Source organism: Oncorhynchus mykiss, chromosome 11 (genome assembly GCF_013265735.2).
Source record: "Oncorhynchus mykiss isolate Arlee chromosome 11, USDA_OmykA_1.1, whole genome shotgun sequence".
NCBI classification, from domain to species: Eukaryota; Metazoa; Chordata; class Actinopteri; order Salmoniformes; family Salmonidae; genus Oncorhynchus; species Oncorhynchus mykiss.
The window spans coordinates 12,088,858-12,105,992 of record NC_048575.1 but is presented as its reverse complement, the minus strand read 5'-3'; the positions used below and the strand labels follow the sequence as shown (position 1 = coordinate 12,105,992).

The 17,135-nt window shown below is 41.0% G+C and overlaps 1 protein-coding gene across 2 annotated transcripts in view; it reads left to right on the top strand.

Annotated features, from left to right (window-relative positions):
• Positions 1 to 17,135, top strand: part of LOC100136701 (sodium channel protein type 4 subunit alpha) — a 210,328-nt gene that overhangs the window by 55,348 nt on the left and 137,845 nt on the right. For both annotated transcript variants that reach the window (XM_036934870.1, XM_036934869.1), the window contains one exon: positions 4,846 to 4,909. In XM_036934870.1, the coding sequence (XP_036790765.1) occupies positions 4,846 to 4,909 (64 nt within the window). The remainder of the gene's footprint in view (positions 1 to 4,845; positions 4,910 to 17,135) is intronic.

Genomic DNA, 17,135 nt, shown 5'->3' with positions numbered 1-17,135 from the left:
GATTCAGGTCTGGACTTTGACTTGGCCATTCTAACACCTGGATATGTTTATTATTGAACCATTCCATTGTAGATTTTGCTTTATGTTTTGGATCATTGTCTTGTTGGAAGACAAATCTCCGTCCCAGTCTCAGGTCTTTTGCAGACTCTATCAGGTTTTCTTCCAGAATGGTCCTGTATTTGGCTCCATCCATCTTCCCATCAATTTTAACCTTCTTCCCTGTCCCTGCTGAAGAAAAGCAAGCCCAAACCATGATGCTGCCACCACCATGTTTGACAGTGGGGATGGTGTGTTCAGGGTGATGAGCTGTGTTGCTTTTACGCCAAACATAACGTTTCGCATTGTTGCCAAAAGTTCAATTTTGGTTTCATCTGACCAGAGCACCTTCTTCCACATGTTTGGTGTGTCTCCTAGGTGCGTTGTGGCAAACTTTAAACAACACTTTTTAAGGATATCTTTAAGAAATGGCTTTCTTCTTGCCACTCTTCCATAAAGGCCAGATTTGTGCAATATACGACTGATTGTTGTCCTATGGACAGAGTCTCCCACCTCAGCTGTAGATCTCTGCAGTTCATCCAGAGTGATCATGGGCCTCTTGGCTGCATCTCTGATCAGTCTTCTCCTTGTATGAGCTGAAAGTTTAGAGGGACGGCCAGGTCTTGGTAGATTTGCAGTGGTCTGATACTCCTTCCATTTCAATATTATCGCTTGCACAGTTCTCCTTGGGATGTTTAAAGCTTGGGAAATCTTTTTGTATCCAAATCCGGCTTTAAACTTCTTCACAACAGTATCTTGGACCTGCCTGGTGTGTTCCTTGTTCTTCATGATGCTCTCTGCGCTTTTGACGGACCTCTGAGACTATCACAGTGCAGGTGCATTTATACGGAGACTTGATTACACACAGGTGGATTGTATTTATCATCATTAGTCATTTAGGTCAACATTGGATCATTCAGAGATCCACACTGAACTTCTGGAGAGAGTTTGCTGCACTGAAAGTAAAGGGGCTGAATAATTTTGCACGCCCAATTTTTCAGTTTTTGATTTGTTAAAAAAGTTTGAAATATCCAATAAATGTCGTTCCACTTCATGATTGTGTCCCACTTGTTGTTGATTCTTCACAAAAAAATACAGTTTTATATCTTTATGTTTGAAGCCTGAAATGTGGCAAAAGGTCGCAAAGTTCAAGGGGGCCGAATACTTTTGCAAGGCACTGTACATCCACAGGTACACCTCCAATTGACTCAAATGATTTCAATTGGGCTATCAGAAGCTTCTAAAGCCATGACATCATGTTCTGGAATTTTCCAAGCGGTTTAAAGGCACAGTCAACTTAGTGTATGCAAACTTTTGACCCACTGGAATTGTGATATAGTGAATTATAAGTTAAATAATATATCTGTAAACAATTGTTGGAAATATTCCTTGTGTCATGCACAAAGCAGATGTCCTAACCGACTTGCCAAAACTATAGTTACAGTAATAGAACACTATAGTAGAGTTACAGTAATAGAACACTATAGTTGAGTTACAGTAATAGAACCCTATACTAGAGTTACAGTAATAGAACACTATAGTTGAGTTACAGTAATAGAAAACTATAGTTACAGTAATAGAACACTATGGTTACAGTAATAGTAGTTGAGTTACAGTAATAGAACACTATAGTTACAGTAATAGAACACTATTGTTGAGTTACAGTAATAGAACACTATAGTTACAGTAATAGAACACTATAGTTACAGTAATAGAACACTGTAGTTACAGTAATAGAACACTGTAGTTACAGTAATAGAAAGCTATAGTTACAGTAATAGAAAGCTATAGTTACAGTAATAGAACACTATAGTTACAGTAATAGAACACTATAGTTGAGTTACAGTAATAGAACACTATAGTTGAGTTACAGTAATAGAACACTATAGTTGAGTTAATTGCTTTGTAAAAATGAGTGGATTCACATAGAAGACATAAAGCTTACGTTACAAGGCATTAACAACATTACAAGGCATTATTCTAAGCATGGTCAGATAGAGAGAGAGAGAGAGAAACAATATCTTGTGCCTTGGCTCATAGGAGAGGGAGAGAAAGAGGCCAGCGCAGGTCAGGAACAAAGAAGAGAGATAACAATGAATCTAAGACCCTTTTATAAGCATCTGATGTTTGGATTCAAAATCTGACTCGTTGACCAATAGCTTTACTGTTGAGTTAACTTCCAATCAGATATCAGACCTACATGATGTAAAGACTGGCACAATCTAATTAGACTCATGAAATGGCGTGGGCGTGCCTCAAGTTTCTGTGAAGTTGAGTTTTCACTCAAGGCTATGTGTGTTGTTGACTTGTGATACGATATCCTCAGCATATGAGACAGTGAACAACACTGCAGCAGTAGTTTAATGGTATTACTGCCCTCAAAGTGACTCTTATCAGCTGTATGCAACGATGCGTGTGTGTTGTCTTCAGAACACCTCAGTGTCTCTCCCACCCACATTTAGTCTCACCTCTTTGAAGCAGAGGGTCTGTTGTCTTTACATCATGTAGGTCTGATATCTGATTGGAAGTTAACTCAACAGTAAAGCTATTGGTCAACGAGACAGATTTTGAATCCTAACAACAGATTCTTATAAAAGGGTCTTAGATTCATTGTTATCTCTCTTCTTTGTTCCTGACCTGCGCTGGCCCTCTCATATGAGCTATGGGCCAAGGCACAAGCCATGGTTTCTTTGTCTCTGTTAGTGTATAAGATGAATGTGCTGTAATATAGACCTGGTTTCAAACAGTATTTGAAATCTTTCAAATACTTTCAATGCTTGCTTTAGCCTGCCTGTAGGGCCAGATGGGCAGAGTATGTATGTTTGGGACTATTAAATTGGCTACATTGTGCCAGTCAAGCTCAATCCAGCACAGTGAAAGTATTTTACTGATTTCATCTAGTTAAACTCAGATCTGGCTCTCATACTGTCGTAGCGATTGACGTTTCTTAACTGCACTAATATGGTCACGATGTTGGTCGTGGGTCTCTTAGCTTTGGATGAGTCTTGCAGTTGTGTGACAGTGGTGTCAACAAAACGCTACTTGCAGCTATAACATGACATGTTTGTAAGGGATAATTTGTAGCCTAGAAAAAAGTCCCACACAGCAGTTCAGAAGCTTGTCATGGGCACGCATGACATGGCAAAGTTCCATTCCAGTGTCCTCTTTACTGCACTATCCAAACAGGCAGTAACAGAGACAGCCCTGCAGCGATTGCACAACTAGAGTGGGTCCTCCCTCACTGACACAGATTATGGCATGCTTACTTTTGCTGCACAACACTGATGTGGGGCAGATGTTTAAATGAACAGTCATTCCTCTAATCATGAATGGTCACGTGGCCGGACTTCGTATTTCAAGTTATTACATATTTCAAGTTATTTCATATTTCAAGTTATTTCATATTTCAAGTTATTCAATATTTCAAGTTATTACATATTTCAAGTTATTACATATTTCAAGTTATTACATATTTCATGATTGACATTTTCAGATTACTTCATGCAGTTACATATGTGTAGATGAGTCAGAGGGTCATGGACATGTTTTACATTGTTCAAAGGCTGTGCTTCTCAATCCTGGTCCCGGGGACCCAAAGAGGTGCACATTGTACGACGCTTAAAGATGACAGTACATGAGACAGCCAAACCAACAAGGCATTTCCTGAGATTGCGTCTACTGTTTTTTTCTTTAAAACAGCAATAATGTAAAATGAATTAAAAAAATACACAAAACACCCTTATCAAAATGTAAGACTCATCTTTCAAAAACACATCTAGTCAATCTGCACAGTATGGTGGTGAAAGGTGAAAGCTGTCGCTGAAGAGTGGCTCTGGGCTGTCACTGAAAAGTGGTTCTGGGGTCCGGCTTTTGTGTGTGTGTGTGTGTGTGTGTGTGTGTGTGTGTGTGTGTGTGTGTGTGTGTGTGTGTGCGTGCGTGCGTGCGTGTTGGAGAGGTCCATGGTCCATAAAGGAGGAACATTTAAGGCCATGCTGAAACCAGGAATGCCGACAACTGACGGAGGGTTCGGGCCGCCTGCCAAAGTGCCCGTCAGGCGAGCCCTTCTCCAGCCCCTCTCCTCCTGCGGCTCCTCTCCCAGCCCCATAGTGGTCTAACGGCACTCAAACCCTCTAGAGTGGGACAGTGAAGCTGAAACGCTGTGAAAAGGAGGCAAGATAAAATGGAGGAACGCTCAGCATGAAGGAGCGTTGGAGTGGACATGGAACCTTCTGGTCTTGTAATCTCTTAGTGTGCTCTAGTTGGAGTCGGCAGCAACACAGTCAACGGGTCATGCTATTGCTATTTATTCTTTAATTTCCATCCCCTTCAACTTCAAGCAGTCTCTGCTATCCATCACCTTACACAAGTGTAAAATGTCCAAGGCAGGCCTCGGTATTGATCCCTAAAAGCTTGGGTGAAACACGAAACAAAACCATTTTCTTAATTTGATAAATGGCTAAAATCGTACATCCAGTGGGTTATTTAAGGGTGGACTGATGTAAGATCAATGTTGATGCCTTATGATTAATATATTCAATAAACTTCTTTCCCCAACCAGGGCAGGAGTTCTGGTCATAAGGTCTGAGTGCCACTGACAGACGTTTGACCTTAAGATTAAAATGTTTGTAGGATCAGCAATACTAGTGCCATGTAATCAAGTTAATCCCTTTAATCACATGAATCAAATCCAGGTCTCATCCATTATATTCTATTTTTATTTTTGAAAACTACTACTAAGTGTATTCAAATTAATCCTTGTAATCAAATGAATCAAATCCAGGCCTCTTCTGTTATTTTCTTTGATTTCAGATAACTACTACAAAGTGGAGGGAGCGAAGGATGCCTTAATATGCGGGGACGGGAGTGATGCTGGGTAAGTGACTACTCTTTCTCATCCTTCCTTTGCTCTTCTTGCTATCAGTGAAGAAAAGCCAGTGATTATGAATGTGGGTTAGAGTGATGATAGCCTGGTCCCATTCTGTACGTGCTGTGGCCAGCTCTCCTCTTATTAATCTTGTTTTGCATGGCTGAAGCCCAAACAGACTGGACCACCAGGCTAGTATAACGGTGGCTTGTAGATGGTACAACCATAGCCTTGTGAACCATAGACTCATGAACCATAGACTCATGCTGTATACTCTAATCTAGTACATGCCGTTGAGCATTACCAAAGGACGTCACGAAGGGGCCCTGAGGTTAAGGTTTAGGTGGCTGAGGTGATGCCTGTCGCTGTGTGGATAAGTCAACAGAGATAGCCTGGCTCTGAGGGTGTGAGTCAGCAAAACGGAGTGATGGCGACCGATGGTGACTCAGCTGCCCTCAGGCTGTAGAGAGACGAGACCATGGGTTTATCATCCACCACCCAGTCTGTGAGAGCCAATAGGCTTCAACAAGAGAGTGGGCCTTGACAGTGATGTTAATTATGGTTATGTTTATTACGTGCCTGAGGTGGTTACCCCAAACTATGCTTAATGAGTAACCTTGTCTTGGACGGGAACACTTGTGTTAGCTCCCAGAGCTAATGCCTTGTTTAGGCTTTAGCTCAGAGGGATAATGTATTTTTGAGTCGTGTGGATGGCACTGGTGTTCTAGGCAGTAGTCTTACAGGTGCAAGAAGGACTGAATCCCATAGTTTAAAAAAAATATTTTTGCTGTCAAAATGCGTAACCTTTAGTTATTGTAGGACAGTTGTAGGAATGTGGATAGAAGTAAACCCAGCTTATAAATTCAGTGTAATTTTGTGTAACTCATAACTTTGGGGTGTGTAACTTTGTAGTGTCACTTTGGCATTGGATGATCTTTGTGTTTTAAAGATTGGGGACAACTCCATTTTACAGTTGATAATACTTTTACAAATTTGCACAATTGTAGTAATTTTTTCTACAATTAATATTTATCTCCCACATTGACTGTAGTGAAATGAAATTGACCTAAACCCAACTCTGATATATTTTGTACCGAGATTTGGAATGGCGAGGGGATGTACTCTATTTTGGACTGAGATGGGGGTGGTGATTTGGAGAACATACCTGTTGCTGCTTGACTGTGACCTCTAAAATCCCACAGAGTTTACAGTGTACATTTTAGGAGACAAAGCGGCAGTTTTTTTGTCAACAGTAAAGAAGGAAATGAGCCTGGACATAACTACACTGAGTACGCAACGGTGAAAAACATGTGTCCTTGAAAATGTGGCATCTTTCTTAGTCAAGAAATAACATCTAAGTCACTTTCACATACAGACAGACTTGGGGACGAAGGGGCTGTTCATTGCACATGATATCTGTGTTGTCCCAAACCCTCTGATGTAGGTCTGAGACATTCTCAGTCTCATTCTCAACCCGGCTACTCATCAAATGACTATATTGTCCATAGACATAGAAGTAATGAATACCCTTAACTCTAGCGCGGCCCGTTCCACTGACACTCTAATCCTGTAATGCCAAGTGCTTTTGGAGCGGCGGGCAGGAGTGGCAGGAGAGGAGTTCTTGATGCCAACGCTGCCAGGGCAAAGATCTAGGAATTTACAAATGTAAATAATACCCATCTGTGTTCTGTTCGGTGCCAAGCACGAGTGTTAGTCAGCCACCAATTGTGCATGTTCTCCCACTTAAAAAGATGAGAGAGGCCTGTAATTTTCATCATAGGTACACTTCAACTATGACAGACAAAATTTGAAAAATACATCCAGAAAATCACATTGTAGGATTTTTAATGAATTTATTTGCAAATTATGGTGGAAAATAAGTATTTGGTCACCTACAAACAAGCAAGATTTCTGGCTCTCACAGACCTGTAACTTCTTCTTTAAGAGGCTCCTCTGTCCTCCACTCGTTACCAGTATTAATGGCACCTGTTTGAACTTGTTATCAGTATAAAAGACACCTGTCCACAACCTCAAACAGTCACACTCCAAACTCCACTATGGCCAAGACCAAAGAGCTGTCAAAGGACACCAGAAACAAAATTGTAGACTTGCACCATGCTGGGAAGACTGAATCTGCAATAGGTAAGCAGCTTGGTTTGAAGAAATCAACTGTGGGAGCAATTATTAGGAAATGGAAGACATACAACTGATAATCTCCCTCGATCTGGGGCTCCACGCAAGATCGCACCCCGTGGGGTCAAAATTATCACAAGAAAGGTGAGCAAAAATCCCAGAACCACACGGGGGGACCTAGTGAATGACCTGCAGAGAGCTGGGACCAAAGTAACAAAGCCTACCATCAGTAACACACTATGCCGCCAGGGACTCAAATCCTGCAGTGCCAGACATGTCCCCCTGCTTAAGCCAGTACATGTCCAAGCCCGTCTGAAGTTTGCTAGAGAGCATTTGGATGATCCAGAAGAAGATTGGGAGAATGTCATATGGTCAGATGAAACCAAAATGTAACTTTTTGGTAAAAACTCAACTCGTTGTGTTTGGAGGACAAAGAATGCTGAGTTGCATCCAAAGAACACCATACCTACTGTGAAGCATGGGGGTGGAAACATCATGCTTTTGGGCTGTTTTTCTGCAAAGGGACCAGGACGACTGATCCGTGTAAAGGAAAGAATGAATGGGGCCATGTACAGTATCGTGAGATTTTGAGTGAAAACCTCCTTCCATCAGCAAGGGCATTGAAGATGAAACGTGGCTGGGTCTTTCAGCATGACAATGATCCCAAACACACCGCCCGGGCAACGAAGGAGTGGCTTCGTAAGAAGCATTTCAAGGTCCTGGAATGGCCTAGCCTGTCTCCAGATCTCAACCCCATAGAAAATCTTTGGAGGGAGTTGAAAGTCCGTGTTGCCCAGCAACAGCCCCAAAACATCACTGCTCTAAAGGAGATCTGCATGGAGGAATGGGCCAAAATACCAACAACAGTGTGTGAAAACCTTGTGAAGACTTACAGAAAAGGTTTGACCTCTGTCATTGCCAACAAAGGGTATATAACAAAGTATTGAGATAAACTTTTGCAGGTGACCAAATACTTATTTTCCACCATAAGTTGCAAATAAATTCATTAAAAATCCTACAATGTGATTTTCTGGATTTTTTCTTCTCATTTTGTCTGTCATAGTTGAAGTGTACCTATGATGAAAATTACAGGCCTCTCTCCTCTTTTTAAGTGGGAGAACTTGCACAATTGGTGGCTGACTAAATACTTTTTTACCACACTGTAAGTCTCTGTTTCTTGTCTGGTATTGATATTTGAACAACTGTAATGGGTTCAAATACATGGTTTGTGTTGGTGCAGGACATTATTGGAAGGTATCAGTGGTGGATAAAGTACTCAATTGTCATACTTGAGTAAAAGTAAAGATACCTTAATAGAAAATGACACGTAAAAGTGCAAGCAACCCAGTAAAATACTACTTGAGGAAAAGTCTAAAAGTATTTACTTTTAAATATACTTACGTATCAAAAGTATAGCTCATTTCACATTCCTTACCAGACGGAACGATTTTCTTGTTTTGTTTAATTTACGGATAGCCAGGGGCACACTCCAACACTCAGATATAATTTATAAACACAAAAAAATAGTGTTCAGGTAGTCTGCCAGATCAGAGGCAGTAGGGATGACCAGGGATATTCTCTTGAGTGTGTAAATTGGGCCATTTTACTATCCTGCTAAGCATTCAAAATGGAATGAGTACTTTTGGTTGTTGGGGAAAATGTATGCAGTAAAAAGTACATTATTTTCTTTAGGAATGTAGTGAAGTAAAAGTAAAAGTTGTCAAAAAATATAAATAGTTAAGTACAGATACCAAAAAAAACTAAGTAGTATTTTAAAGTATTTTTTACTTAAGTACTTTACACCACTGGAAGGTATCCATTATTGGAATGCACTTGTTATCCGTATGAATACATGGATAAATGTATTAGAAACAGATCAATAAGTAAGTAACTATACTGAATATAAATTGAAACGCAACATGCAACAATTTCAACAATTTTACTGAGTTATAGTTCATATAAGGAAATCAGTCAATTGAAATACATTTGTTAGGCTCTAGTCTATGGATTTCACATGACTCGGCATGGGAGAAGGCATGAGTGGGCCTATCCATGGGTGGGCCTGGGAGGGCATAGACCTGGGAGGGCATAAGCAACATGGGAGTCAGGCCCACCCACTGCGGAGCCAGGCCCAGCAAATCAGAACGAGTTTTTCCCCACAAAAGGGCTTTATTACAGACAGAAATGCTCATCAGTTTCACCAGCTGTCCGGTGGCTGGTCTCGGACGATACCACAGGTGAAGAAGCCGGAAGTGGACGTCTTGGGCTGGCGTGGTTACACGTGGTCTGTGGTTGTGAGGCCGGTTGGACATGCTGCCAAATTCTCTCAAATTATGTTGGAGGCGGCTTATCGTAGATAAATTAACATTAAATTATCTGGCAACAGCTCTGGTGGACATCCCTTCAATCAGCATGCCAATTACATGCTCCCTCAAAACTTGACATCTGTGGCATTATGTTGCGTGACAAAACTGCACATTTTAGAATGGCCTTTTGTTGTCCCCAGCACAAGGTGCACCTGTGTAATGATCATGCTGTTTAATCAGCTTCTTGACATGCCACACCTGTCAGGTGGATGGATTATGTTGGCAAAGGATAAATGCTCACTAACAGGGATGTAAACACATTTCTGCACAAAATTTGAAAGAAATAAGCTATTAGTGCATATTGGAACATTTCAGGGATATTTTATTTCAGCTCATGAAACACTGGACCAACACTGCATTTATATATTTGTTCTGTATAGATTCAATTACTCAATAAATATTAGATGTCCCTGTCTTATTATTTGGTTCGTGCCTGAAGTCTGTTTTGCCAGATTTGAAGAGTATCATTTAAGTGGTTTTATGAGCTCTTTGAACCAGTGATCTGACATTGTTGCATCATATCAGGGTTATAGACAGGTCGGGTCATGCTCACAGACAAAATAGTCCCCACTTTCAATTTCATCTCCTACTTTTATAGTTACAAGAGAAATATGGAAAATGAATACCAACAACATTGCGCCCATGTCTTTTCCAGGAACTCACACAAGCAATCACACAGGCAATCTCCATCTTTTATGAGCAAAGGATGTGCTGACACATGATGCAAACCACCTCCAATGCCCTCAATGCCTGTGATGCTAGCTCATGCTTTCAACTTCCCCCTTCCACAAATGTTTGAAACATTATCTTTAAAGCAGCTGTAATTGACAACGTGATATCATCAACATTCAAATCTATTTTTGATTATTCCTGTAAGACTGGGAATATATTGAACATATAAAGGACATTGGGGTTGTGAGTTATTGGGAGGCTGCCTAACGGGAGAGCAGTGTAACGGTCCATTGGGGTGAGTTATGATGGGCTGGGGACTCGGTGAATGTAACATCTGCCTCCAGCTACAAAAAGACAAACGACAGATCTGTCTGTCTCTCTGAGAGATAACGGCCAATCCAAACGCACGATACAGCTTGTGTCCACGAATGATAAACAGACAGATTCTAAGCTTTGTCTGTCTGGTGCATGGTGATTGGTCACCAAAGCTCTGATTTAGTCACCTTATTTTAGCCATTAATTAAAATGTAAATGGTACAATAAAGGATTTAAATCTGGTGGCCTTGCATGGCCTTACATTATGTCTCACCTTTATTTTTTCAATGTGTTTTTTTTTCTCCAAAACCCAAACACCCATCTAAGTGGTCAGAGGCTTGAACTTCCCCTCCAAATATTGACTAGAAAATACAGTGCATTTGGAACTTATTTAGATCTCTTGACTTTTTCCACATTTGGTTACATTACAGCCTTATTCCAACATGTATAAAATAAATCAAATTTTTTGTCAATCTACGTACAATACCCTATATTGATCAAGTGAAAACAGTTTTTTAGACATTTTTGCAAATTATTTAAAAGAAAAAACTGAAATATCTTATTTACGTAAGTATTCAGAACCTTTGCTTTAAGAATTGAAATTGAACTCAGGTGCATCCTGTTTCCATTGATCATCCTTCAGATGTTCTACAACTTGATTGGAGTCCACCTGTGGTAAATTCAATTGATTGGACATGATTTGGAAAGGTACACACCTGGCTTTATAATGTCCCACAGTTGACAGTGCATGTCAGAGCAAAAACTAAGACATGAGGTCGAAGGAGTTGTCCGTAGAGCTCCGAGACAGGATTGTGTCGAGGCACAGATCTGGGGAAGATGTCTGCAGCACTGTGTCCCCAAGAACACAGTGGCCTCCATCATTCTTAAATGGAAGAAGTTTGGAACCACCAAGACTCTTCCTAGAGCTGGCTGCCCGGCCAAACTGAGCATCGGGGGAGAAGGGCCTTGGTCAGGGAGGTGACCGAGAATTCGAAGGTCACTCTGTCAGAGCTCCAGAGTTCCTCTGTGGAGATGGGAGAACCTCCCAGAATGACAACCATCTCTCAGGCCTTTATGGTAGAGAGGGCAGATGGAAGCCACTCCTGAGTAAAAGGCACATGACAGCCCGTTTGGAGTTAGCCAAAAGGCACCTAAAGACTCTCAGACCATGAGAAACAAGATTCTCTGGTCTGATGAAACCAATATTTAACTCTATGGCCTGAATGCCAAGCATTACTTCAGGAGGAAACCTGGCACCATACCTACTCTGAAGCATGGTGGTGGCAGCATCATACTGTAGGGATGTTTTTCAGCGGCAGGGACTGGGAGACTAGTCAGGATCGAGGGGAAGATGAACAGAGCAAAACACAGAGAGATCCTTGATGAAAACCTGCTCCAGAGCACTCAGGACATCAGACTGGGGCCAAGGTTCCCCTTCCAACCTGACAATGACCCTAAGCACACACTCAAGACAGTGCAAAAGTGGCTTGGTGCCAAGTCTCTAAATGCCCTTGAGTGGCCAAGCCAGAGCCCGGACTCGAACCCGATCGAACATCTGGAGAGACCTGGAAATAGCGGTGCAGTGACGCTCTCCATCCAACCTGACAGAACTTCAGAGGATCTGCAGAGAAGAATGGGAGAAACTCCCCAAATACAGGTGTGCCAAGCTTGTAGCTTCATACCCAAGATGACTCGAGGCTGTAATCACTGCCAAAGGTGCTTCAACAAAGTACTGAGAAAACTTATGTAAATGTCATATTTCATTTTTTTGTTTTTAATCCATTTGCAAAAATGTATAACAACCAGTTTTTGCTTTGTCTTTATGGGGTATTGTGTTTAGATTGATGAAGGAAAAAAAACTATTTAATCAATTGTATTATAAGGCTGTAACATAACAAAATGTGGGAAAAATACCCAACTGTCGTACTTCAGTAAATGTAAAGATACCTTAATAGAAAATGACTCAGGTAAAAGTAAAAGTCACCCAGTAAAATACTACTTCAGTAAAAGTCTAAATGTATTTGGTTTAAAATATACTTAACTGTCAAAATTAAAAGTATAAATCCTTTCAAATTCCTTATATTAAGCAAACAAGATGGCACCATTTTCTTGTTTTTTGAATTTACGGAAAGCCCCGGGCACTTTCCAACATTCAGACATCATTTACAAACGAAGCATGTGTGTTTAGTGAGTCCGCCAAATCAGAGGTAGTAGATGACCAGGGATTTTCTCTGTTTAGTGAGTCCGCCATATCAGAGGCAGTAGGGATGACCAGGGATGTTCTCTGTTTAGTGAGTCCGCCATATCAGAGGCAGTTGGGATGACCAGGGATGTTCGGTTGATAAGTGTGTGAATTTGACTATTTACCTATCCTGCTAAGCATTCAAACTGTAACAAGTACTTTTGGCTGTCAAGGAAAATGTGTGGAGTAAAAAGCTATATTGTCACGACTTCTGCCAAAGTCGATTCCTCTCCTTGTTCGGGTAGCACTCGGCGGTCGGCGTCGCCGGTCTTCTAGCCATCATCGATCCACTTTTCATTTTCCTTTTGTTTTTCTCTTGTCTTCCCACACACCTGGTCTCAATTCCCTCATTACATGTTGTGTATTTAACCCTCTGTTCCCCTCCATGTCTTGTGCAGAATTGTTTATTGTAAGTGCATGTGCACGTTTTCTCTGGTGCGCGACGGGTTTTGTACCCATTTGTTTATTGTTCTGCTTTCCGGTGTTTTTTTAAATAAAACTGCTCTGTTGAATACCCAGTTTTGCTCTCCTGCGCCTGACTTCCCTGCTGCCAGTTACGAACTCCCTTACATATATTTTCTTAAGGAATGTAGTGAAGTGAAAGTAAAAGTAGTCAAAAATATAAATAATAAAGTAAAGTACAGATACCAAAAATAAATTAAAAACTACTTAAGTAGTACTTTACACCACTGGAAAAAGTAAAGTGGTCTGAATACTTTCTGAGTGCACTGTATAATATATATTGTATTTTTTGTGGAGATGAACCAAGTTGAACTGTCAAATGCCTTTTGGGAGTTTGTATTGACACAGCACCCTTTATATTAAATACATGACAGACAATGATATTTGTTTGTTTACTGGTCTGGCTGCCACTCTCTCATAGTGTAAATAAAGGTCTGAAGAAATCAATTCTACCATAGGCCAGTCCCACATTCAACTGCTCACTGGCTGTCACTCACCGGAACTTTTGGCTGTCAATCAAAATGCACATGGATCTGGGCCCATATTTATCAAACTTTTGAGAAAAAATATCGTAAGAATCCTGTGAAATGCTGATTTAGGAGACTCTTGATGACAACGGCCCAGGCATACCCTAGGACTAATAGTTCAGATATCAAGAGACAAAATGCATCAGAGAGGTATCTTTTCCCTTATCAAAAATCATTCTAGTTCCTGTCCCATCCAAGAAAAAGTGCAAAAACTCTGTCAGAACTGTGCTATACTGGAGAGTCAATGAGAATGTGTTGTTCACTATCTTGTTCCCTGTGTGTTACAGACAGTTACATTAGATTGGCATATGCATTTTGGCTAGTCTAACTCAGTCTAAATACAATCGACGTGGGCAGTTCTACGGAGCATTCCAAATGGGGGTGTAGGGACCCGTGGATGGAGGGGGAATGTTTTTTCCCTCCATTTAAGTCACATTTAATCCATTTGAAGCTTTCTGGCTTCACTCTAATGGGGTTGTTAATGGCTACCCTGACTGCAAAGTGAAGATTATTGCCTCTCACTTACGATCCCCCCCCCCCCCCCCCCCCCCCCCCCCCCCCCCACTAAGCTCTCCGTATGTGTCATGTTCTATAGAACCGTTGAAGTGTTCTTAACTCCTGGTATTTCTCCTACTCCAGTTCTATCCAGTTCTACTCGAATGAGTCATCAAATTGAATGTAACAGCTCGTTAATTGCATTTATATCGAGTGCATGTTGAAGGGCCTTTATTTTTCTGGTTATTTTTCCTGGCTAGTTTTGCTGTTAGAATTTTTTGGGGGATGGCATTATCACTGGTTTAGGCTATAGGCCTTTGTCGTTAGGGGTGGCCATTCAGGGGGCTACTTCACAGAATACTTTAAGATAGGCCAAGGGTATGCTAACAACTACGCCACATTTTCCCAGTTATGATACCAGCTGAAGGACTCTAATGATCTGGTCATTTTCTTAGAACTGTAAATGTTCATAAAGACCCATCAGCAAGCTTGTATTACACTGATAATTACAGAGTGTAAATGTATTTCATTAAGGTACTTTTTTATATTAATAAACTGTAATTAGGATGTATTTTAGATGCTCGTAAGATTACATAAGTATGTCCGCCTCCTATAATTTGACCAAACGGACGGTTCTAGGTTTTGGTCAAAAGCCAGACAGGTTCACCTAAAAGTATTTGATTGGAAACAGCATAGTCGTAGTTGTATTATTGTTTGTGTGTTTCTCCAGACGTTTTACTTCATAGCTTATTTACCTAAGATAAACGTTGATCAGACGTTTCCCTTTATCAAATTATTATGGATTCTGGTTATGAGCAGACTGAATATACTTACAGTATATAAATTAAATTGGCATAAACTCATTCTATCAACTTATAAACAATATATGAAATAATTTTAAAGGAAACTAAACTATTTTGTAAATGCATGAATAACATATGAAATATCTAATAAATGCCAATTTTGTGAAAGTAAATCTTATGGCATTCTTACCTAATCAGTCAATCCGTCCTAATCTTCACGAGCTACACTGGAAATAAGAAAAGTCATAAAATCAAACATAAATCATGACAAAACAATCATATTACCTGCCTCCACTGAGTTCCTCCAATCCCTGAGAGGCCGATCCACATCCTCCGGAGAGGTGTCACAAAACAATCTCCATGGGCAACAACCTCCTGGATACTGTTGCTATAGAAATGTTAAGTACTTTCATTATCATAGACCTCAGTCCTAGACCTCTCTAGTAGTAGGTTGTAATGATGAGATTGTTTCTATGTGAGATGAGAGGACCTAACATTATGGGTGCCTACAGTAGACAGACAGTACTAGACATACTGTATCTGCAGTTGAATTTCCAGTGAACGTTGTAATTCTGCTAAAACACGTATTATGTAGTGACAAAATACACCCAAACTATTCATTTTCCTCTTTGACGTAACATTTTGAACATCATTATTACCAGTGTAGGAATCTTAGTTCATTTCTGTATTATTTTTCTGATTTGTTCACTCTGTCTGTATCAGTACCTCGGGAGGAAGTGTGGTTTTGTGAGAACTGAGGCCTATTGCAGAGTTATTCATCAGGATCATGTTCATTAGATACCAAATGGAAAAAGCAGACTGAATCAGGGAGGGATAAACTGGACTTAAGAACACTCATTTTCATTTTCCACTGCAACATTTTTTGAAGAGTTTTCCATTGCAAGCTCTAATGAAAGACTCAGCCCTGGCTATTCTGAGCCTGTGGTTGGTCAGAATCATGGCTCATGTTCATTAGGGCACATTAGGGGGGGGGGGGGGGGGGTGAGCATTTATTGTCTTGGTAGTCCCTCTGGATATTCAAATGTTTTCTTCCATTTGGTGCCTGATGCCTAAATCTGAGCTGTGAGAACTCCAGGTCAAGGCAGCCTCCTCCACCCACCAGTCTTTGAAGGCTTCCCCACTGGGCTTTGTTGTTTCACAGGGTGGAAGAGTTGGATCTGAAAGGGGTGACTCAACTCTCAGCCAAGCCAATGTTCCCTCCACCCCGCGACCCTAGGGAACCCTCAGATGCTCTCTCACTCCCCCTGCTCCCACTTCTATTCTCTTCTATGATCGGCCAACTACTGGGGGGGATGTGATGTAATGGCCCAATCTGATGAACACACACCTGTCTGCTACATGGGCCATGTGCTCAGATATGGCGATCTGATGTTACAATAAATCCTCCACAGCTGCATTGATACTTTTAATAGCCTACTAGTTTGTAATGCATGTAGACCACTAATACTGTTTTGCTGCTGCCAATCTGTTTGGTCTCCATCCGTGTTGTGGTCTGTATGGTTGTCAGAGGTGTACTGTTGTCAGTGGTTTACTGTTGTCAGTGGTGTATTGTTGTCAGTGGTGTACTGTTGTCAGTGCTGTACTGTTGTCAGTGGTTTACTGTTGTCAGAGGTGTACTGTTGTCAGTGGTTTACTGTTGTCAGTGGTGTACTGTTGTCAGAGGTGTACTGTTGTCAGTGGTTTACTGTTGTCAGAGGTGTATTGTTGTCAGTGGTGTACTGTTGTCAGAGGTGTACTGTTGTCAGAGGTGTACTGTTGTCAGTGGTTTACTGTTGTCAGTGGTGTACTGTTGTCAGAGGTGTACTGTTGTCAGTGGTTTACTGTTGTCAGTGGTTTACTGTTGTCAGAGGTGTACTGTTGTCAGAGGTGTACTGTTGTCAGAGGTGTACTGTTGTCAGAGGTGTACTGTTGTCAGTGGTGTACTGTTGTCAGAGGTGTACTGTTGTCAGAGGTGTACTGTTGTCAGAGGTGTACTGTTGTCAGAGGTGTACTGTTGTCAGTGGTTTACTGTTGTCAGTGGTTTACTGTTGTCAGAGGTGTACTGTTGTCAGAGGTGTACTGTTGTCAGAGGTGTACTGTTGTCAGTGGTGGAAAAAGTGCCTAATTGTAATGCTTGAGTAAAAGTAAAGATACCTTAATGAAAAATGACTCAAGTAAAAGTGAAAGTCAGCCAGTAAAATACTACTTTAGTGAAAGCCT